General features: G+C 39.8%; 2 protein-coding genes across 2 annotated transcripts in view; both read left to right on the forward strand.

Annotated features, from left to right (window-relative positions):
- Positions 1-9,415, forward strand: part of mylipa (myosin regulatory light chain interacting protein a) — a 17,857-nt gene extending 8,442 nt beyond the window's left edge. The window contains exons 3-7 of the mRNA XM_015048427.1: positions 4,600-4,785; positions 5,957-6,154; positions 6,263-6,427; positions 6,623-7,046; positions 8,049-9,415. Of these exons, the coding sequence (XP_014903913.1) occupies positions 4,600-4,785; positions 5,957-6,154; positions 6,263-6,427; positions 6,623-7,046; positions 8,049-8,243 (1,168 nt within the window). The 3' untranslated portion in view covers positions 8,244-9,415. The remainder of the gene's footprint in view (positions 1-4,599; positions 4,786-5,956; positions 6,155-6,262; positions 6,428-6,622; positions 7,047-8,048) is intronic.
- Positions 9,416-15,929: 6,514 nt separating this feature from the next.
- Positions 15,930-23,564, forward strand: part of gmpr (guanosine monophosphate reductase) — an 11,691-nt gene continuing 4,056 nt past the window's right edge. The window contains exons 1-8 of the mRNA XM_015049020.1: positions 15,930-16,455; positions 19,122-19,241; positions 19,391-19,474; positions 20,299-20,472; positions 20,560-20,641; positions 20,872-20,978; positions 21,808-21,850; positions 21,927-22,086. Coding sequence (XP_014904506.1) covers positions 16,369-16,455; positions 19,122-19,241; positions 19,391-19,474; positions 20,299-20,472; positions 20,560-20,641; positions 20,872-20,978; positions 21,808-21,850; positions 21,927-22,086 — 857 coding nt within the window. The 5' untranslated portion in view covers positions 15,930-16,368. The remainder of the gene's footprint in view (positions 16,456-19,121; positions 19,242-19,390; positions 19,475-20,298; positions 20,473-20,559; positions 20,642-20,871; positions 20,979-21,807; positions 21,851-21,926; positions 22,087-23,564) is intronic.

Consider the following 23,564-nt stretch of genomic DNA (forward strand, 5'->3'; position numbering starts at 1 on the left):
ATGGATTACAAATGGCTGTCTGGTTGAAACGACGCGTGTGACGGGGGCGTGGGGGCATCGACTTTTTTGGGGGCAAAATGAATGTACGTAGCTGAAAATAGACACCAACATCGGTAGCCTACAAGGTACTTGTTAAGCTTAAGTTTCAGTATTGATATTAGCTAGTCATCTTTTAGCTAACTTTACCTGCATCCAACAGCTTTACTCAACTCAGTCGGTTAGTTTGGGGGAAAACTGTGAAAAGTTCTTTGCGTTTTGCTGGTTTGCTGCCGTGATTCTAACACAAACCTGCGTAGCTCTGCACAGCAGCAGCAGGTCTCCTTCACAGGTGTAAACCCAGCGCGAGCGTCGTAGCGCTCATGTTGCGTTTAAAGGCGGCTCGGAAAAACAGGTTACCACATGTTAACAACGGATTAAAAAGTTTTAACTGCTGATAAAAGTGACATGACACAGATATGGGAAGTGTGGAAGCCCCTACTGTATCAAATTGACATAGGAATAACAGAGAGTTGGCCATTCTAAGGTAAAAACCCAGCGCATACAGCATTCGTTTTTTTTTTTTTTTTTTTTTTTTTTCATCCAGACGGCTTCCTGCGCCCCCTAGGGGGTGCGCCCCACAGTTTGGGAACCTCTGATTTAATGGAAGTGAAGAGTTTTCTAAATCAGTTGGTGTCGTACAACACAGTTTTATGAACTTATTTTAAAGTCTCAAAGTAATGTTTTCATTATGTTTGAAAATGCTTCTAGTCATCAGATTTCTTCAACACTTTGCTAACCTACCTTTAGTTTGCATTATTCATTATTCTCCTGGATTGGGAGCTGACAGTGGTATTTATTCAACACCACAACTTGGAGTCCATGCTCGGCTGTAATTATTGTTTTACTCGACTGGGACCCAAAGCAGTTTAGCCCACAAACTCTTTGTTTAATTGCTACGTGGTTTTCAGCTCAGTTTGTCACAGTCCAAAAGCGCATGTGTTAAACTCGGTGCCTGGAATTAATGTGGCGCTACTTTATGTTAAACTGTTCATTTACAAGTTTCTTCACAGTCCGCCCACAAGCTTTCCAGAAGATGTTGAGCCACGGTAACTATAGGTCATTGACTGAGAGTAACCTCGCTGCACATAGCTGCTGGCGGCAAGTTATTTGACTAGCTCACAAACCGCATTGTTGGGAGTCCAACCAGTGAGGTCGGAGACTCTAATGCCGATTGGCTGAATGTAGAGCAGTCTCTAAAGCTGCGGTGTTGAGTTTCAGTTTGTGGGGATGTTTTGTTCCTCTGCGTTAAACTGACTTTTTCAGTGCGAGACATGGTAGGCGCAGAAAATAAGATGACTTTTATGGACTGGAACAGAGTTTTTAGGAACATTAAAGTAAAAATTATTTTAGTAAAAGTTTGTAAACTTGCACATATCTTTTGCAGTTTTACTGCTTTTAAAAAAGATTACTAAAATTATAGTTTAGTAAGCAATCTGCTGCTTGCGTACAGAGGAACATATTTTGTTGGGCGACGTCGCAGCCCAAAAGAACATGCGTTAAACTTGGTGCCTGGAATTAATGTGGTGCTACTTGTACTGGTTTTGACACAAGCCAAAGTTTAGGTGTTCGGAACGCTCAAAACATTAAAGCATCTAAACTGTTGCATAGCTTTTTGTAGTTTTTAACAACCTCAAGTGTAATTCTGGCAAATGATTAATCCTCTTAAAACTTTACCTTTGTATTATCTCTTTAAAGGATAGAACGTTGTGCTGTAAACAGTATAACACAGTTGAAGTAGGCCAAGAGACTTTGGTCTCTACAGACTTCCTGGTATTCAGTCTGTTGTGTTGCAGGCTGCATGAAGAATAAAGGCAATGTCTCTGTTAGAAGTACACGTGTGCATGTTTTTGTCTGAACATTGCTGCTTTATGGACTGAGCCACTAAGAGAAGGAACTTGGTTGCTGATAAACTCAAATTTGCATACATGTTTAGTGGATGAGTCACTCATAATTTACAGGTGTTTTTTTTTTAACCTAATTGGATTGAATGTGGTTGGAAAACAATTTTACACACATGCATCCTCAAAATATAAAGGCTAGTGGCACAGAAATGTGTCAGTCTTGTCTGGACCACATGTTGAAATTGACCATCAGCATGTGTTGGAGTAGTAGACAGTGGACACTTCTTCAGTGCTCTTGTGTGCGACTGACCCCGACAGGTGCTGAGGCAGCCTGGTTCTGGCACAAGAAGTGCAGAACCAGGTTGTCAGCTTAATGGAAGTCAATGCGATTTAACTGGAGAAATTATGTAGCTATAACTCAACAGAACAAGCACCCATGGTATCCTAGTTCTTTTTATTTATTTTATTTATTTTATCCTTTCCTTTGCATTTATTTTCATGCTTATAAATCATAAAATATTTATGTTATCTATTCCAGGTGTATTTGGGATCAACACAATGTTTTCGTAACACTCATGGGGAGTTTTGATGACGTGAAAAGCCAGTGATTTCTTAAAGATGGCTCACTGTCTGTGGGTTAAGTTTCCTTGAATGTGTCCTGTGCTCTGCTTCCTTCATATCACATCTTGTTTTTTTTGTTTTTTCATAGAAGCTAAACAGGAACAGCTATCAGTAGTAATCTCTGCAGCAGGGCATGTCGGCCTGCAGTGCGACCTAGAGTTGTTAAGTTATTTGCAATAAAAACAAGACCTTCACAATGTTGTGAGCCATGGGCCCAACAGTCCATTTAAATGGGGACCTTTAATGAAGCAGAAGTTAAACAGTAAGCATGGCTAATTGACTGCTTATCAGATAACAAACCTGTTCTCGCATAGTCTCCTGAAACGAAACCCCGTTGTTCCACGACCAGTAGTAACCTTGCCAATCCCTGTGTGAACTAGAGTAACCTCAGCGACTTGCCCTGTAGTTACCTTTCTTTACCAGCAACCTGTTGTAAACTCCCAGTCAGGTTGGCCCTATTGTTTGCATCAGGCAGGTATCTCATGAGCGGCGCTCCATCACATGATGCCTGCTGGGCTTGATACAATGGAGTCCAGTATTTGTGTGTTGGAGGGAATGGGATGTTTAACACCATATCAAAGCCCTGTTTGTTATGCCTGAGGCTAGTCAGCCGTGGGGGCTCGGTTGTTGCAGTCTGGCTCTAGCACGGTTTGGTGTGTGCCGACATTGTTTGTGTGCCTCTCTGCTGCTGTTGATACTGCTTGGAAGTGCTGCGTGTTGGTTGAGGTGTGTCTTTGTCGCAACGTCAAACTGTTTACACGTTACCTGTGTTTTGTCACGAGGTGTGGGCTTGCTATAATCTTGTAAGATGGTAAAGGAAATGGTAAAATAATTCTTCCTGTGAGATTCCCATTTTCTGAATCAACAATTCAATGTGGGAATTGTTGGTTTTCTACTTCCTTTAAAAATCTTCAGGCACAGCATGACCTTATTTGTACAAATGAAAATGTTACCAAGCACATCATGCTTCAAAGAGACGTGCAGCCTGAAGGAGGGGGGCCATCTCTTTTAGCTGAAAAATAAAGCAGTTATTTTTCAGTAGACTGTCTACTGCAACAAGATGTAACAAGAAAATATTTAGCAATGTGACACATGGGTTAAGTTTTTAACGTTGAAGCCAGGTTGAGACAGGTCTATGATCCTCTTTAGGTCACTGTGACATAGTTTATCTGATTGATGGATGTGAGGCTACTTGAGGTCAGTTTTCCTCATGTTGTGAGGAGTGAGTCAGTCAGGGTGTTGCTCTCGTTCACGTAATGCCTCCTGCAGACTGACGGAGTACTTCACATCTTGTGGTTGAAAACAATGGAAGGGCCCACTGTTTTCTCAAAAGGGGGCTGTTTTTCCATCACCACTCCAGAACTTGCTGTTCTCAAGAGTTCTCAGCCCAAACTGTACCAGCTGTTCTGACTGCCAGTGATCTCAAACTGTGAATAAAAGAAACGTATATTTTTTACATGTTGTTTATAGCAGAATGAGACTAGGCTGTATCCGTTGCTTAATGCACAGGTACATAACCAAAAAGTAATGTAAAATTGCTTCAGTGTAGTTTCTATAAATTTTGATTTGTGGCTTGCAGCTAAAGATTCAGTTCATCATTGAGGTTCGCTGCTTACACAAACATATGGAAGATTTCTCTGTGCCAAACTGAGTTAACGCTGTAATTCATGAAAGTGGAACCTGCCCAAATATTGGCAGCATGCACTGTAGACTTCTGTATTTCATTAGCTGTAAGTTGCAATTTTTAACATTAACAAAAATACATATGTGAAAGATTTCAGTGTGAAATAAGTCACCATGAGGAGAGGGTGGGTGGTGTTGCAGTATTTTAACAGTCTTGTTATCCCTTCCCTCAAATGTTCAACTTGCGTTCCATAACGGTTCAGCCAGAGCGGCCGCACGATCCAAAAATGCCATTTTAAAGAAGTGAAACTAGGGAAAGTCATGGCATGCCATGCTGTGGAGTATTTGTGGAAGCAGGTTGTGAAGTGAAACTGAACCATTAATTGTGTAGAGCTATAAATGTCAAATTATGACACAAGAGTAGCACATGGATAACATGCAAGCTCATATTCTCCATGATTGTGTTCTCCCTCAGACATCTATTCTTCATGCACGTGAAGGAAGACCTCCACAACGGACACCTTCGCATGTGCTCCGAGCAGGCGGAGGAGCTAAGCGCTCTGCTGGCGCAAGCAGAGTTTGGGGACTACAACCAAAACACGGCCCAGTACTGGTATTCAGAGCTGTGTGGAGAGGAGCCCGACACCGCCACCAACAACAGGTACAACACACTCAACGTTGTCTGAGAAACTTAATGCAATCCAATTCTAAATTCATGAAGACCTGCTGAAATCTAGGTGGCAAAAGCAATATACTATTACGGCAATATAGCCAATAATATGAGCTGAGTTAAGGATCTTTACTCCTTTTTTGTAAAATGCAAATGATCACAACCATGAAAAGATATTTGGGAGAAATGCATCTGCCTCTTACTGCATCAACGCTTAGTCTGTCAAAGGTTGGATTCAAACGGTGAATGAATTGTGTAATTTCGCGATAGGAAAAGCAGATATCTCGAGGTGATGATGATAAACACTCAGCCACATGGTCTCTATAAAAAAAGCAGTCAGAGCTTTGAACAAACACAGCAGCTGACAAGAGATCAGATGACGTTTATTTGCAGACTACCCCTGGCAAATCTTTCTACTGCACATTTTCTCCATTAAACTGGTGTGACTGTAATACTGTTTTTTTTTAACTTGGTGAAAAGGGAATTCATGTTTTCTATCAGAAACGAGTTGTTGAACAAGAGTCAAATGTACTTCCCTCAGCAGTTGTCCCTCCAACTACATCCATTTTGTTTTTGCAGACTACAGTATCTCTTTTGTATTTGCAGCTTTTGAATCAACTGACACTGAACATTGTTCTGCTTTACTGCTCAATTTATACTGACTTTTGTATGCAGACTTCATAGCATTCATCTCAAGCACAAGCCACTGAACTAACAGAATAGTTGTTTTAAATACTGATACTCCACCAATTGGTCAAAGCTGCTTCATTAATGTCCAACTCCAAAGGATTCACAGAATGAAAAACACTTAACCACAGGCCTGCAGAAAATTCATCCATTAGATGTTCTGATTTTTAGCAAAGCACTAATAAGTCATAATTCCAGTAAATTTTAACTTACTTTGCCTCTATAATGCGATGGACTTGAGCAAACACAAAATTTAGAAGAATACAGACTATGAAGAACCTAAAACCTTAGTAAGTTAATATTGGCTCAATAAGTTTAAATATTTACTGCAGTCAGTTGCTTAATAAAAACATTTGCGTGCTTTGAACGCTCATCGGACTCGTACATTCATCAGGCTAGTCTTGTTTTACCTGTTTGTGTAGTTAAAGTACACCCAACTTTTTTCTCACCGCTCTGCACCTTATTTCCACTGCAGCATCATCTCCAGACACAAAGCTTTGGAGGGTTTAAGCCAGGCCTCAGTGGAGTACCAGGCCTTGCAGCTCATTTCTGCTCTGGAGCATTACGGCGTGGAGTGGCACTGGGCACGTGATGCAAACGGTCAGCGGATGGCTATTGGAGTGGGGCCAGAGGGGATCGCCATCTGTAAGGAGGATTTCACCTTAGTTAACAGGTATGTTCTGCCATTGGATTTACCTTCTTAATGTCCAACTTTTTTTTTTAATATAAATGTCACTTCTAACATTGCCTACTTTAATAATTTCTTACATTCTTGTCTTAGAGTAAGCTACCCCATCATCCAGATCGCCACTCAGTCGGGGAAGAGTGTCTACTTGACCGTAACGAAGGACACGAATGACAGCGTGGTTCTTTTATTCAAACTGATCAGTAACCGGGCAGCGAGCGGTCTGTACCGAGCCATCACAGAGACGCATGCCTTCTACAGGTGAGAGGAGCTCAACCGTTGACTATCGAACCCCAGTTTGTGCTGTAAAGTCATAGCGACAATAAGTTTGATACATGTATTGTCCCAAAATCAGTTTTCCTCATGAAAGATGAGCCCAGACAAACTAGATTTGAGTTGTGATGGTCAAAAACTCTTTCCAGAAAACATTAATCAATGTTTTGTTTTATTTTTCAGGTGTGATACAGTTGCCAATGCCGTGATGATGCAGTATAGCAGAGACTTTAAGGGTCACTTGGCTTCCCTATTCCTCAACGAAAACATCAACGTGGGCAAGAAGTACGTCTTTGACATCAGACGGACCTCCAAGGAAGTGTACGACCACGCTCGCCGTGCTCTGTACAACGCCGGCGTTGCGGACTTGGTGTCTCGCTCCGAGAGTGGAGAGCGCTCCTCTCCCTCTCACTCCCCAAGCCGGGACGACCAGCGGGACAAGGGACTGGACTGCAGCAGTTGCGAGCAGAGCCGGGCGCTGCAGGAGCGACTGCAGAAACTCAAAGAAGCTCTGCTGTGCATGTTGTGCTGCGAGGAGGAGATTGACGCGGCGTTCTGTCCCTGCGGTCACATGGTGTGCTGCCAGAACTGCGCAAATCAGCTGCAGGTGAGACTGCTCTCCACGCTTTGAGAAACTGTTTTTAAACTTCACGTAGTCATTTGTATGTTTACACTTGCATGCTTTTGAATTTAAAAGCTATGCTCAGCTTGTTTTAGCATAATTCAAGTCATATTCCTTATGTGATTTTTACAATTTCCCTAAAAGAATCTAATTATGCTTCAGCTCCCTGGTCTTATCCTTTTATGGTGCCTTTAACAACATCCAGAGGCTTGCTTAAACTCTGACGACCTGATTGTCCCCTCTTTTAATCAGCTAAAAGTGCTCGTCTTTGTGAAGGCAGGTTTTGCGTGAGCGTGTGTGAGAGAGTTTGTCTTATAAAGGGATTACAGCAGTCAGGCAAATCTCTTCACCATCAGTGGAGCTGGGAAATGTCACCCAGCTACTGAAGGGGTGAATGAGTTAGTCACAGGAAGAAGCTTTAATTTAAAAAAATATTTCTATATTTACCTATTCTAATATTTGAACCTGAGCAGTTTGTTTAGCCTTGCTGTAATACTTTAACCACTTATCCTGCCATTACAGCTAAAAATCATTTTGAGGTGTTCATCAGCTTTGCATATCTAGATTCAGAAAATGTTGTCTGTTCTCTGCAAAGAGGCACTTCAGCCAGACTGGAGAGCATCGCTACACTGCGATTTCAGTCTTGCTATAGATTCTCAACTAAATTAAATCTGAAATTCGACTGAGCCGTTTAGATGCATGAATATTCTTTGATCTTAACCTGGTGTCGGCTGTAATCCTCAACACGATGTCCTGCATATTTTAATGTTCCCTTGATTCTTTCTTCCTTTATGCCAAATACGAGTCCTGCTCAGAACAGCTACATTAAACGAGATTAAATTACATCCAGATTGACTTGACTGACTTCTGAAGTCAGACTGCATTAAAGTTTGTGATTGAAATGTGAAGGATACGAATGCTTCTGTAAGCCACTGTAACTGGATGACTGGGGCTGTTACTCAAAAGCTGTTCTGTCTTTTCCCTCAGCTGTGTCCCGTGTGCCGGTCAGATGTGGAGCACGTGCAGCACGTCTACCTGCCCACCTGCACCAGCCTCCTCAGCCTGACGCTGAATGACAACCACCAGCACCGCAGCAGCATTCCCACTCCCATCCACAGAGACACAGACTCTCCTCACAGCTGCTCCACCAAGGAGTACGAACACAAGCTCTACCATACATAAAGACTGTATAAACCCACCAAAACTCCACTATGAACACTTTAAAACCCCACCAGCAGAGTTTCACTAAGAAGAAACATTTCAGATGATGCGATACTCCACACCTTTGGATTACTCCTAGCTTTTTCTTTTTCTTTCTTTTTTGCTGTTTCACTCTGTGAAACACCATTTACACACCATAGATTTTTTTTATGACATTTTGGTTTTATTAAATTATGGGATCAGTTGACCTGATGCTGAAATATAATCTTTGAATATGTACATTTGGTTGCTTTCTACTGCATTTCTTTGCTCATGGCTCCATAAGGCAATGATTGTTTAGAGGAGCTAACCATGGTGGAATTTATTTGTAAGTTATATTTTTACATTTGATATTTTAAAACTCTTGTTTTACTTCATGAATTGAATAGTAGGGTTCAGTAGAGCATATTTCAGTTTGTCTTTATTTCTCATGTCCTGTTTTATTTCCCATGCCAATGAGAGGCGCATTTAGAGACTAAGCAGTCCTGCTGCCAAATATAGCTCTGGATACTAATTGGATAAAAGAGGCAGTAAGACTTGTCCTCGTACGCTTGTCCTTGCTCGCCAACACTCCCTAAACACTCCCATTTAACTCCAAAACTGGTCTTAATTATAGAGTAAAACTTTAAAGCCGGTTCTTACAGAATCTAATGTTGGCACAAAGCAGGAACTGCTTCCTCTTACTGGCCTCTGCTATAAATTTCTGCTCTGGGTTTTATTTGTTCTCTTGGACATTTTTAAAGGGTACTAGGAGATGTATGTGCAATACTTGCTTGCTTTTTGCCAAGCTTTTCATTCTCAGTTTTTTTTTTCTTCTGTTTTTATTTAAATTCAAAGACTATTTAAAACAAAAGGCTTTGCCACTTTACTAAAGTTTTGTTGTTGGGGAGGTTTGTCCCTAATGTAGCAGCAACCTTTTAATACATGTATTTCTTAAAGGAAAACTCGGTTCTTTTTAATGCTGACAAAGTTGAGCTCAGTTATTTGCAGGGGAAGGACTTTTTTATTTTTTATTTTTTTCCTTGCGTTTAGAGATTTGTTTCTGTTTTCTGAAGCAAATACCACGGTTCTGTGAATTAACTCTTAATGTGAAAGGCTTTTTACATTATGTTGCTGTTAACTGAAAGTATTAATAAAATTCTTTTTAAAAAAAACTTATTTGTATCAAGGTTGGTCATTTTATGCAGGGGAGGATCTGAAGTTTTTTTTGGGGGGGGGGGTGAAGGATCTGTGTTGATCTCTAAAAATGCTTTTGTAACTGAACTTAGTATAACTAATTATGAAGACTTGTACATGTGACTTTTCTCCTTGTTTTTTGATATCATTTACAGAATAATATGCAAATATTGACTCAAATGCTCTACCATCTGGTTTGTAACAAATGCTTCTTTAAGAACATCATTCTCCACCCATATTCCTCTTAATTGGCCATCATTATACACTTGCCTAAAAGTTCTATTGCTCATTTTAATATACAAAACTCTCCTTGGTCTGTTCACACCCTATAGCAACTGTTTGACACATCTTTCATTAGCAAAATCCCAGCAACCTCATTGGGTTTAGCACGATTCATAATTTCCATTATGAATCATTTTGACCTTCTTTTTTTGACTACCAACATCTCAGCAATTGCAGTTCCCTGGTTTCAACCAATTTTGGCTTTTTTTTTTTTTTTTTTAATTATCAAAAAAAAAGAACACTAAGCTGGATATCTCATTTTTTCCATTCTTTGTCAGCACCACATGTACATTGTGCAACATATGGCCATTTGTCACTTTAGGCTGCTGAAGAAATCTGATCACCGGTCCAGAAAGAGCTCTGTGTTTAGGATTGACAGCCGTAAGCAGACTGTGACGTGAATCGGTGGAAGAGTCGAGTATTGATTCGTCTTTTTCTCAGTTTGCACCCTCTCTGTCCATGACCTTCTGTGTGGGCGTACCTCTTTTCATTCCCCTCTTACTCTTTTCAGAGATCATTGGTATTAAGCAAAATCCATAGACACTAATAATAGCTGCGAGGGTTAGATTTATTAAAAAGAGCCGTGCGATTTCTAATTAGTCATGCAGAATTAGAACGGCCACATCTTATCAGGCTATATGAAAACAGAACGGGTCGGGTAGATGTTCTGTAAAGGCCTCAGAGGTTTGCTAGAGAACATTAATAAGCAAGCAGCATCACGGAGACCAAAGGGCACAAAGCTGGGGATAAAGCTGTGAAGTTTAAATCAGAACGTCCTGACCTAAATCTAACAAAAATGTTGGACAAAACTGGAAAACTGATGATCACTGGTTTTCTCCATTCAATCTCACTGAGATTTGCAAAGTAAGATCTGCAATGTCTTATGTGTTTATTTGAAACACGTGTCATTCCCCTTCCAGTTTAAAATGATGCAGTGTTTTTGTTGCTCTGCCATATACAATCTCAGCAAAATACATTAAAATTGAAACATGTCGAGGGTGCAGGGGTAAAGACAAGCCAGTATGGAGGCCCTAGTGCTCGATGTCACTGTTAGAGATTTGAGTCGCAGCCTGATGACCTTTAACCCATCTCTTTCCCCTCTCTCATGACCCGCCTTCCTGTCTAACCACTCTCAAATAAAGTCCACTAGAGCTAAATAAAAATTGTAAAATGTAGTTTCCAATAAGTCCAAGGATGTGAAAACCTTTGAAGGGCACTGTGTGAACAGCTTTACAAAAATGTAAGCTTTCCGTGCTTTTTGAAAAGCCTTAAGTCTCAAACGATTTCTGCTTTGATTGAAATAGCTTTTGTTCTAGACAGGAAACTTTGAAAACCTGAATTGTCTTAATGTGTAGCTTCTCAACAGCAAAACTTGACCCTACATCAGTGGACAGGACCGAACTACGATTTATTGCCCCACTCTGACCCACCCCACTGACACGTAGCTTCTAAACTAATTTGAGTAATAGGAGGGAAGACCTCAGGGAAAAGCTCTTAGAGGAAAACACATAAAAATGATGGTGTAGCAGAAATGAGAGATGGATTGCATCCTCCACATACAGTTTTAAGACGATGAAAATTCCTATAACAATGAGAATTTCCAACCAGTGACATGAAGCTCACAAAATGAAATAAGAAAGCCTCTTTGATTTACAGAAGCTAAATTTATGCATTTATTTCTATAGTGATACATTTCAAGTATTAACAAATGCTGCACATTTACACGCTAGGATCCTTTGCAATACCCCGGTAACCGAAATTTGATTCCATTAAGCAATGATGGATTAAAAAAATTGTTGGATTCAGATCCAACAATAAAAAAAACAACAACTTTATAACAAAACAAAATCATCAAATGACATTAAGATAAACTGGTAGTCATTCATGACAACACAGGTGGCCCTATTAAAGAAGCTCATTTAGTTTTATTATAAAATGATGTGAGTCAGTTCAGTTTTAGTTTGACATGAAGGAACTTCAGATTATCTTGAGTAAAAATGTAATTCCATGGAAACTCAGTTGTCTCTATATTTAAAATTTGGATGCAAAGTGATCTCTGTTTCCAAAAAAAAATAAAAAATAGTATGGATAGGTTTCAGTCTGAATTTTTATGATCATTAAATATAATTTCTTGTTCTTCAGAACTTTCTGAATAAGATTAAAGTTGAGGGTGTCTTAAATCTTCCTGTGTTTTTCACACAGGAAGAAGCACTGAGAGGATATAACCTAAAGCTGGCAGCAGACTATGACGCTGACAAAGAAAAAGCTTTTCTTTAAACAAATGTTCTGCTGGGAACATTTCAGTTATTAAACTAAATGTCATAACAGATCTATATTTGATGGTTTGTACCTTTTGTGGCTAGTTTCACATGTTTCCTTTGAGTCCATTAGCAGAGACACTTTCCTCTTACTGTTTACCAGCTTTTGCTGTTAAATAATTTGCGTCTGCTTGTCAGAATCCAGTCACTGAAAGTGAAAGGAATTTTTGTGGTTGTGCGCAATTGTTAATTACAAAAAACATCTCGGGAAGCGTCGTGTTTTCTAAGTTCCACCATTTTGACAGGATATTTAAAAAGCCAAAGCTGCAAGACTTGAACATTTTTACTTTGTTGTTACGTGGAGCTCACTAAAACTCTGAAGTATGTTTGAAACACAAAGGGGGGCGGGGGGGGAAACCATGTAAAAATATTCTTAAATCATTGACAGTCGATTTTACCTCAGAATGTATTTTACACCGTGTTAAACTTTAATCTAGGCCTCTTAACCTCACAACATTACCTTCCGAATGAATTATCCGGATCGTAAACCTGACGGATAAGGAACATTCCTCGCCCTCTTCATTTGAGCCACTTCAAGAGAAAGCAAATCAAATTTTTAAGTCTTTATCATTTTAAGTCGTGCCAAGAAAAAGAACATCAAAGATACTCGCCCTCCCACTGCCATGTGGTTTTCCCATCTGCTGGTCCCAGTGACACAGACCAGGGACACGCGCCTTCTCCGAATGTCTCAGAAATAAATGTCATCGGTGCAATAGGCCCCACTTCCAAACAGCATTGTCAGCTGGTAGATGAACATGGGATGAAACGAGGTGAGACGGCTCACTCTGGCTCTGGGAGTGTTGATGAGTGTACGCATCTGCCTTCTCGGGAGTTTATGGACAGCTGTAGGAACACAGAGACTGGAAGTAAGAGCAAAACCAGCGCAACGTCATGCGAATATGCAATTGAGATATGCTGCAAAAACACAAAATACATTTTTCCTCACTGTCTGACATGAACTAAATGTTTGGTTAATGTCTGAATAATGTAATCAGGGGATTTTCTTTTTAAATCAGAAGATTGGATGCATTTGTAATACATCTTTAGACATTTTTGGAAAATTCAGATGATAGTTGTACACTTCTGATAGGTGAAGACAAAACAACAGATAACAATAAACCAAGATATCCAGACATCTGCTTTCATCACTGGTTGAAATGTTCAGATATTTGAAGGTGCCAGAGTTATCAGACGAACAATTATAAACAACTATACAAAACATGGGGATGTCTGTCCTGAGAGAGGCAGGTTCTTAGTTCAGGATATAAGGATGTCATGGTGTGAAATGTGCAAATCACCCCCTGGAAAAAAAAACAAAAAAACTTGCCAAAATGCTGATGAAGCTGGTTGGAAACTGCTCATATCCGCAGTGATAAACGTCCTGGACTCACATGGGTGAAAGGCTGCTTAGTCAGGATGAAGCCATCCAAAACCAACCAACCAAAAAAAACAAAAAGTTGTCTGTTTTATTATCTTTTTTCTGACTTTTAACAATTATTAAAAAAAAAAGTAATCTTAATTAACCTAAAACAGGAAAAAGTTAGTCTGATTTGAGATCAAACAGCAAGGAAATAAAATAAAAGTTGCACGTCTGTTTTACCATGTAAACGTAAGGTTTCAACTGCATAATATTTAATAAACGTTTACATATCGTGGTTTTGAGAAGATTATCTGTGGCTAAGTAAATTAAACAACAGGGGAAAAGGATATGAAAAATATTTGCTAAGAGTTTCGAGGTAAGAATGTGTTTTTTTTTTGTTTTTGTCCCTGCCCAGCTCCCTAGATAAGTCCGTCACATGATGTTAAGTAAGGTGTTTTTTCCACATCCACAGACTGATTACGTGGCAGTTTTTCTCCATTAAATAAAAACCTGCATTAGTTAAACATTAGTGAAAACTCTAACAGTGACCCGTTTCATGGACGCAATAAAACATGCATGCACACAGCCTGTGGAAACGTCTCCTCGCTCCACTGTCACCCATTTCCTCCATCACCGAAGCACCGGAGACTCCAACAACAACCTGGCACAGAATACATGCAGTACGGAGCCGCCGTGCTCTTATCCTATCAGCTTTGTTGGCAGCCAAGGGTCTAAAGGGTCAGCATGTTATCAGAGCAGCATGGAGTGGCATGCATGAGTCTGAGGAGCAGTGGTTTGTTAACGCTGGAACAGCCTTATCTCGCATCTGTAGACTATTCAAATCCTATCAGTTCCACAGAGATAAGGCTCGATTAGATGTCTGAGTGTCCGAATGCGACCAGAATTTTATGCGCTCATATGCATCAGCCACAACCAAAGAGGTTCACAGCAGTTAAAAGAAAATTAGTTTCTAAATTCATTTTGCAGGTCAAAAATGATTTACAGCAATACGAAACATCATAGTTAATTAAAATGTGACAGCTGACTTTCATTTTACTTATATCAGTTCCTCTTTAAAATATAAGACTTATGCTAAAAGATTCAGATTAATATTTTTCTAATTCCCAAATTGCAACAAAAAAAAGGCGTGAGGAGAAGTTAACTCGCTTGCTTCGTTCACAAACGGAATACTAACAAGTCCAAGAAACATTAGTGTAAAAGTAAACTCCAACTTTATTTGAGAGAATGCGTTTTATCCCTACTTCTTAACTTTCAGCTGCTTTAGAACCACAGTTCATCTGTCTGTTTAATTAGTTCTTTTACATCAGTGACAGCTTTGGGCAGTTCTCCTGCCACACTACACACGTTTAACAAAGAAACATCTTGTTGCCAGGGAAACACTTCAGCGGAGGCTGTGACCCCAGTGCCAGTCGTGATCTTCGTTTAGCTGCTGTTTTCTGTAACTTTGCTGACATCTAGCGGTCGGAAATTGAACATTCGCTGGACTTTTAAAAAGCACACAGGATAAATAAAAAAACAAACAAATATATATATATATATTAAACTTTACAATTGTTTTCCTGCATTTACAAGGTAACTATCCAAATAACAACTCTTAGATCAGCATTGTATTGTAAGCAAATTAACTGAAATGATAACCTTCCAGGCCAGTTTCTGCTCATCAAGCAGTTTTCAAGTTGAAGTATAAAAGTTATTGAGTTGGAGATATATTCTTTTTTTTTTTTTTTGCTCTATCCATTCAGTAATGTTAAAGAAACACTCACACAACATGTCTAAGAGACTGTGGTCATGTCATCACAAACTTATATGTGGTTGTGTGTCGTAGCATGAATTATAATTACAATAGGAGACATTGTAGTTTTTTGTTCAACCTGAACAACAGGAAGCATTTTGTTGTTACATAAAAGTTTCCAGAGAGACACGAGGTCATTTAGAAATCTGAATAGTAGAAAGTAGTTCAACTAAGTCTGTCATGATAGATTTGAACCATGTAACACAGCAGAGAATAAAACCCGACTTTCCAATTTATCAATCAATATGATCAACTGTCACAAAAGCACCATCTATATCAAGCAACAATAACACAGAGATTTATGATTTGTTACTGGAAAGAAAGAAGCCGTTTCAAATGAATATACTTTATGTTATTAGATTCTATCTAATAACCTTCCAACATTAGGACAATGCGTCCTATTTAGCGACTATATGGGGACATCGTACGCAACAAAACAGTCTTTCTTCTGATTGGCCAGCTTCACTGGCAACTGTCCAATCAGTTTGAAATGTAAAGACTGTCCTTATGAATCAGGAGACACATAGAGATTTTTTTCTTCTTATACGTAATAAAATGTTCATCATTTCACAAGCTGGATTTTCATTATACATATATATATATATATATATATATATATATATATATATATATATATATATATATAGCCCAGATTTATGGCCATATAAAAAATTCACTTATAATCTTTCCATCAGTGTTCATCTCCATCCTGCTCTGTCTTTGACATCTAGCAGTGGAAGAAGCAATGCCCCAGCTGGACAGCAGGTGTGCTCTTAGCACTGCAGCATAAAAGCCACTGCAGTGTTACTCTCTCTATGTGTGCCTGAGAGAGTTTGAGTGTGTGTGGGCCAGCGTCGGTGGATGGGACAGCCGGGGCTCAGAAACCGCTGCTCCTGCCACTCTGCCGGAGGAGAGGGTGGGGGCTGGGGGAGACAGGCGACTCTGGAGGAGAGGATGGAAACACAGGAAGAGGGAGGGAGAGAGCCCAGGCCCAAATAAAGCCATGGGGGCTAGAGCTGGGCTGGGTTACCCTCTGCTTTAAATACGCTGGCCGCCTGCAGGTTCGGGTTTGGTGGCTGGGGCTCGGCAACGGCGACCACCGCAGCTGCTGCAGACTTCTTCAGGAGAGTCTCATCATCAGTGTTGTGGGCGTCCAGGATGCCTCGGGTGGACGTGGACCTCAAGCTGGACTTCAAGGATGTCCTGTTCAGACCCAAGAGGAGCAGCCTGAAGAGCCGCTCGGAGGTTGGTGCTGTTAGTTACCGGCGCTCAGATGATGCACAGCAGCTTTCTCAGGAGATCGGTGTTGAAGGCCTCTGTGCTGGATGACACAACAGAATCCTGTAAATTTGTTCACACGTGGCAGACAGTGGAAATTTAGAGCTCTTTAGTTATTTCAAAAATAAAACTACCATTGTTCTTCTATTCTCCTGATTTTGTTTATACCTATTTTAAGCTATAAAGTTTGCTTTCCTCCAGCAGTGTGCTCATGTAATAGGGAGGTGACCTTCTTAAAGGTGACAACAAACAAGGTTAGTCTTTTAAAGGGCAGAAACAGCATGTTGGCCGCAATGAAAACAAACAATAATGAGAAAATCAGTGGTTCAAAAGAACAGAACATTTATCAATTTTCATCAGATTTCTATATTTTAAAACTGGAAAACAAAACAAAAAAACTTGTTTTGTGTTTGAGTGTCCATAGTAGCAGAGCATCGTGTTCCTGCTTGCTTAACCCTATAACTTCCTCAGCTTGACGACGCATCACCAGAACTGGGTCCGATTCCAGCTGGAGCTGCTCCGACCGGTTCGGTGTCAGTAGACGGGAAGCAGAAAGCGGCAGGAGGTGGGAGCTGGTATCTGAGAGGTGGACCGCAACATGAGGCGCAGGACGCTTCTCAGAAACGCCGTTTATAAATAGGACTGTGTGTGTGTGCGTGTGTGTGTGTGTGTTACAGATGAAACCAGAGCACATTCCATATGACAAATAGATATGAGTGTGCCGTAGCATAAACACGGAGGACAGGTTGAAGGGAAACATGAACTTCTGGCCTCTGAAGTGAGGGAATTTGGTGTTTGTGACTTTGTAGAGCTTGAACTGAATCGCCCATTCTGCACTGTAATCACACATTTTCTGTCCATTCTAACGTTACATGGGAGTTTGACGTGTCAGGTGTTACTCTCTCCACCATCGCCAAAACAAATTTATGTACAAAACATTGTCGCGTATCGCAGCAAATGAGGCAATTCGTTCAGAGGGAATGCTGTTCCGTCTCTCAACCAGAAACAACTGGAAAAGGATACATCAAATGGCGCCACGGAGGCCCATTCAGCTTAAAATGAAACAGCTAAATCAAATCGACAGCTTTTAAAATAAAATAAACAAATAATTATTTGCTTTGAAGCAACATTGGTGCTCATCTTGAATGTGATAAAATCCAAAGAAAGCCTTTCGATTGATGCAATAATAAAAGTGCCCAACTCTCAATGTCCTTTGTGTCCTTCGTGGTAATGACCTCACCTAGCCTCCATTACATGACATCAACCTGGAGCTTTTTTTTTTTTTTTTACTGTAGCCTCTGTTGTGTTGTTTATAAAACAGACTTTATACACATTTTATATGTCAAATTACCTAGTTTTCCTCAGTTAAGTGTCCATATTTCAGTAATTTTCCAGTTCACTCATTTACAATGAACACAAAAGTTCACTATGAATTTGTTGGACTGCTGGACAGACAGACGATTGAGTCATAAAAACTGGATAACCTTAAGGGAATAACCGGAGTCACATTGACATATAACAGACAAAATCTGCCTAAATTGGATCTTAATACGTTCAACTTATAGCATTCTGAACCAGAGATACTATTTTAATGTTTCTTCTGTTGAATTAAAGAAAGATGTAAAAGATGATGCAGTTTGAAAGACTTGATATTGATATTTTAACTCCAACCAGAAGGTTTCTAAAGACTTGTCAGCTGAAATCTTGTCAGTCAATGAATAGCTAAGGTATCAAATCAGAACTTTGATTCCCCCCCCCCTCCCATCCCCCAGATACTGCTTTCCTGTAGATAGTATGCAAGGCATGTAGCTTTGTAGCAGGTAGAACAACTTGATAGAAACGCAGCTAAATCCAAAACCAAAATGAAATTCATAACAATGATCAATCAAAACCACATAAAAATACAGGATTATCTAAAAGTTTAACTATATTTGTTACAATACCCAAACAAAAACAACAACCTAGATCCTGTTATATTGACATTTTTAAAGCAATATTGCTTTAGCAGACTGCCAGACATTCAGCTCAAGTCTCGCTTTCTTAAAAACGACTCCAGAGAATCCATGCGTCATACTTCATCATTTAATATCGGAGGGGAAGGAAAATCAGTGAGTCAGCTTGTGCTGAAAGTCAGAAATGTTTATTTGCTGCCTTGAAAAAAAAAAAAAAAAATGACTTTGCCGCACTGGAAGCACTTACCGAACCGTCTTTATGCCAGGATGAGATATGAGCCAATTTCATCTGCAGCTCTGAAAAAACAATTTCACTCTGGCAGAAGGAACATTGTACAACACATCAGTTCCTATGGTCAAATTGATTTTATGTAATAAATGTCCTGCCTCTACATAGAAAAAAGCCTTCTGTAGTCAACAAGGAGAAACAAACCTCGAGAAGTTTCCAACTACTAGTAATAACATACGTAGAAACCGTTAAAGACCAGAGCTTACAAAAAGCAGTCAGACTTCAACTTTGTTTTTGCAGGTCATCACATCACATTAGAAGCCAACTTGTGTGAATCTAATCGATTCAGTGTATCCACGTTTCAGGCATGACCAGTAACGTCAAGGTTCTGGGGGAATTTCCAAATGCTCCGTTCTTTTCTAGATAAAGTTCAATCTCTTCTTTAACCTTAGGTGGATCTTCGAAGGACCTTCACATTCCGCAACTCCAAGCAGACCTACACTGGCATCCCCATCATTGCAGCCAACATGGATACAACAGGAACCTTTGAGATGGCAAAGGTTCTCAGTAAAGTGAGTTTTTGAAAATGTTTTCTCTCTCTCTCTCTCTCTCTCTCTCTCATGTGGTAGAGAGGCATCGTTTCCATTTAGCTCAGCTGAAACTGTATGATAGTACAGTTTTCCCTCCACTTTGAGCATGTTTGTTTTTACTCTGTCTTTAGCACACCCTCTTCACAGCCATCCATAAACACTACTCTGTAGAAGACTGGAAAAAGTTTGCTGCTGACCATCCAGAATGCTTAGAGGTAACATCACCACTTCTCCACTCAAACTATTTGCAAAATGTCACATTTTGTCATATTCCAATAACAAACTTCAATGCATTATATTGCAATTCCACATCATTGACCAACACATGATATAGTGTTGAAAAGGAATAAATGGTTTATGATTTTTTTTATTTTATTTATTTTTTTTGCAATAGAAAATCGTGGCAAGCATTTCTGTTTTCCCTAACACGTTGGGTCAGATTACACTTTTATTGGATTTGCCCTTCATGCAAAATGCTATTATATGGAGTAAAACATTACCCAGAACACACTCATGCAAAAGAGAAACAAGGTGGTAGTGGCAGGATAATTGGGGTGCATTTCTTCAGCTGGAGCAAAAGACATTTAGCAAATGAGTGGCGTTAAATAGGATGTTATTGGAAGAAAACCCATTAGAGGTTAAATAAAATGTTGACTCAAAGGCAGAGGTTCACCTTTAAACAGGACCGTGACACCAAACATCCAGCCAGACGGAGCTAAAACGTAAAAGTTTAAACCACAACATGTCTATGTGTTAGAAGTCAAAGCCCTAAATCCAATTGGGAATCCTTGGGCAAGACTTGATGTTAATAGGTGCTCTGCATCCAGTGTGACTGAGCACTTGCTATTTTTGTAATGAAGAGCAGACCAACATGGTGGAAACCTGCCCCAAAACAGAGTTATTGACTCCAGCCAGTTCAGCACAAATGCACATCCCAGTTTTCAAAACTTCATTTGAAAGTCACGTGTTATTGTACTTCTGTGCTTTGTCTGCCACATAACACACTGAAGTTGAAGCGGTATATTTTCTATCCACTCAGCATGTCGCCGCCAGCTCAGGGAGTGGCAATGCAGACCTAGAGAAGCTGTGTGCCATCCTGCAGGCCGTCCCTGCTCTCCAGTACATCTGTCTGGATGTGGCCAATGGCTACTCTGAGTACTTTGTGGAGTTCGTCAAGACGGTGAGAGAAAGGTTCCCCAAACACACCATCATGGTAAGGAAATGGGCCCAACCGACCTCATACAACAGGTGTTTGAGATAAAGGCTGATCTATGAGTGCTTTTTGGTGTCTATGTTGCAGGCTGGAAATGTGGTGACAGGGGAGATGGTGGAGGAGCTCATCCTCTCTGGTGCTGACATAATCAAAGTTGGTATCGGACCAGGTCGGTGGATAAAAATCATCCGAGTGTTTAATAAGGAAACAGAAAGTGCGTTTGCCATTATACAAATTAAGTTGTCTGCTCATGCACAATATGTTGTAAAGGAAAACTAATACATGATTTGAAAATTTATAGACAAGTAGGAGTAAATGCACTAATTCTCCACAGAAGGTTTCTGTAGCCAGAGACGGTTAGAGTGAAGACCTCACCTTCTCTAACGGCGTATCTTTCAGGTTCGGTGTGCACGACCAGGATCAAGACAGGAGTGGGTTATCCACAGCTGAGCGCTGTCATAGAGTGTGCAGACTCGGCCCACGGGCTCAAAGGACACATTATCTCTGTAAGGACATGTTGTTTTTGCTTAAATGACTGTGAAAGGGCTGACGGACAGCTACAACTAAGTATATAAATTGCGTGAAAATACAAGAGCATTTGCTGTCTGAATTAAACTTAATTGATGAAGGTGTTGTTATTTTTCAAATTTTGAATGTTAGCCTTTAATGAGTCTCCAAGTATTTGATGTCAGCTTCAACTTTGGCAACAAAAGAGCTGAGTGCTGATTCAATTTAGGCGTACTTGTTTGAATGTGTGAACTGAATTGGACTGCACTGGCTCTAGACTATTTTGGTTCTCCTGAGAAAAGCTTTAACTGTTGGTAGGTGGAGGCAGTTTTGGAATCTCATTCACAGATTTGTTACAAAAAGTATTAAATCTAAGTATTTCCATGTCTATAAAAGTATGGAAAATAAAAATGTAGTTTTACGAACAACATATCTTACTGTTTTTGACTCATCCATCCATCCATCCATCCATCCATCCATCCATCCATCCATCCATCCATCCATCCATCCATCCATCCATCCATCCATCCATCCATCCACAGTCTGATTTAACAGGCTCCATATCATCAGTTTATAGCAAAAATCTTTCAATTTCTAGTTTAAACACTGGATAAAGTAAGACATGGTAACGTTTGAATAGTATGTCTTAAAAAGAACAGAAGATACATTAAGCTCAGTCTGTAACAATGTTTTTGACAACTCCTAATCCACATTGAACACTGCGATATCACTTGCAGACAGCAGAGGGCAGCATCAGTCCACAAAATTAGAAAAACACAATTCTTGGGCCATAGCGCTGACATATTGATGGAACTATTCATTGTTTAGGATGGTGGCTGCAGCTGCCCAGGAGATGTAGCAAAGGCCTTTGGTGAGTAATCGCGCTCCAGCGTTTGTGTCTTCATCATGTTCTACACCTGCGACCGCCTCTGACCTCTGCTCCTCAGGTGCCGGGGCCGACTTTGTCATGATGGGAGGAATGCTGGCAGGTCATGACCAGTGCACTGGGGAGATCATCGAGAAGAATGGCAAGAAGTACAAGCTCTTCTATGGCATGAGCTCCGACACGGCCATGAAGAAATATGTGGGTGGAGTCGCAGAGTACAGGTGAGGAACAAAGACATGTTACATATCGTCATGTGGAGGTAAATCACTAAACATCCAACCTCATGGCCCTTTACAAGAAAACAGGTTCAATAATTCAATTAGTCATATTCAGTTTAAATCATTTCAATAAAATCTAACCATGTTTTCAGGTTCAAAAATCCAAACAGACCAATGCCGTCCAAATAGTAAAACAACACAGGCAAAGTCAGTGGGTTATGTAATCCTAATTAAAAAGAAAGAAAAAAGATTTGTTTTGGAAAGCAGACTTGATTGGACTGAGTCACTGACTTTGCAGTAAACCATCATCCCGAGAAAGCATGTACCAATACGGGAAAGGAGCCCCTTGTTAACAAAATAAACCTAAAACAGAACTGGATTCTGTCAAGAAAGGAAAACAGGATAAGAAAAAGGACAAACGAAGAAAGAAAGAGACGCATTAGAGAAGCACTGATCCGGGATTTTTTTTTTTACAAGAAAAAAAGGTTATAGTATAAAAAAAAAACATGGCAGCAATAAATCTATCAAAAAACAGCACGTCTAAATACTGAAGCATCAAGCCAGGAGTGCATCCTGTGGGAAGAAATGCATAAAGAATGCATTGTTACTCCCAACAATGGCTCTGTCAGTTTCACCTTCTATGAAAGAGATTGAAATAGACATAGAAGCATCAAGTGACGAGTATTTTCTACAGGAAAGAAAAGAAACAGAGAGAACATATTATCAGTACTAATAGTAATAGACTCAACAGCACTGCCAAGGAAACAAACACAGCTAAACACAGGAAGCACTAAGTCAGGATGTACTTTAATTGGGAAATAAACGATAAAGAGAGAAAGGAAAATTTCAGCAATCTGACTGTCAGGTGTCCCTTCCAGAGAATATTTTTGGAAAGTGTAAATCACCTTTTCTGTACTGAAATATTCTGAGCAAAGCTTCAGACTAGGAAGTATTAGCAACTATTAATGCTTCTTTGATGACTACATGGTCAAGAAATTGATCAAAACAAGTTTGTTCTTTAGTTTTGGTGCAGCTCAAATCCACTGATAAAATCTAGTTTACCATACAAAGAAGCAGCTATTTGTCTCAACATATTTTTTTCTGCAATGGTCAGATAACATTGCAGTCTTGGAACATGATGTACATCAGTCAAAGTTGTAGGAACAATAATAAAATCAGAGAAAGTAGAGTTTTAGATTTTTTTTGATTGTTGTGAGACATTTTAAACCCAACTCTCAGTAACCCCATGGTATTTTTTTTTCTTATATAAACAACTAACATTTCTGAAGATGGATAATGTTGACACAAATAATCACACGGTTATATTTAGAGGATGCAAAATCAATGTATCTACACGTGAAATACCGCTTTGTAATCATGAAATATCCGTTTGAGCTGCAACATGACACCAACAGTTTTACCGTTTCTCAAACCAAATCTTCAAATAGTCTCTAAAAAAAAAAAAAAAAAAAAAGGGGTTT

The sequence above is a fragment of the Poecilia latipinna genome, unplaced genomic scaffold, assembly GCF_001443285.1.
Source record: "Poecilia latipinna isolate Pla-1442-1.1 unplaced genomic scaffold, P_latipinna-1.0 Scaffold3, whole genome shotgun sequence".
NCBI classification, from domain to species: Eukaryota; Metazoa; Chordata; class Actinopteri; order Cyprinodontiformes; family Poeciliidae; genus Poecilia; species Poecilia latipinna.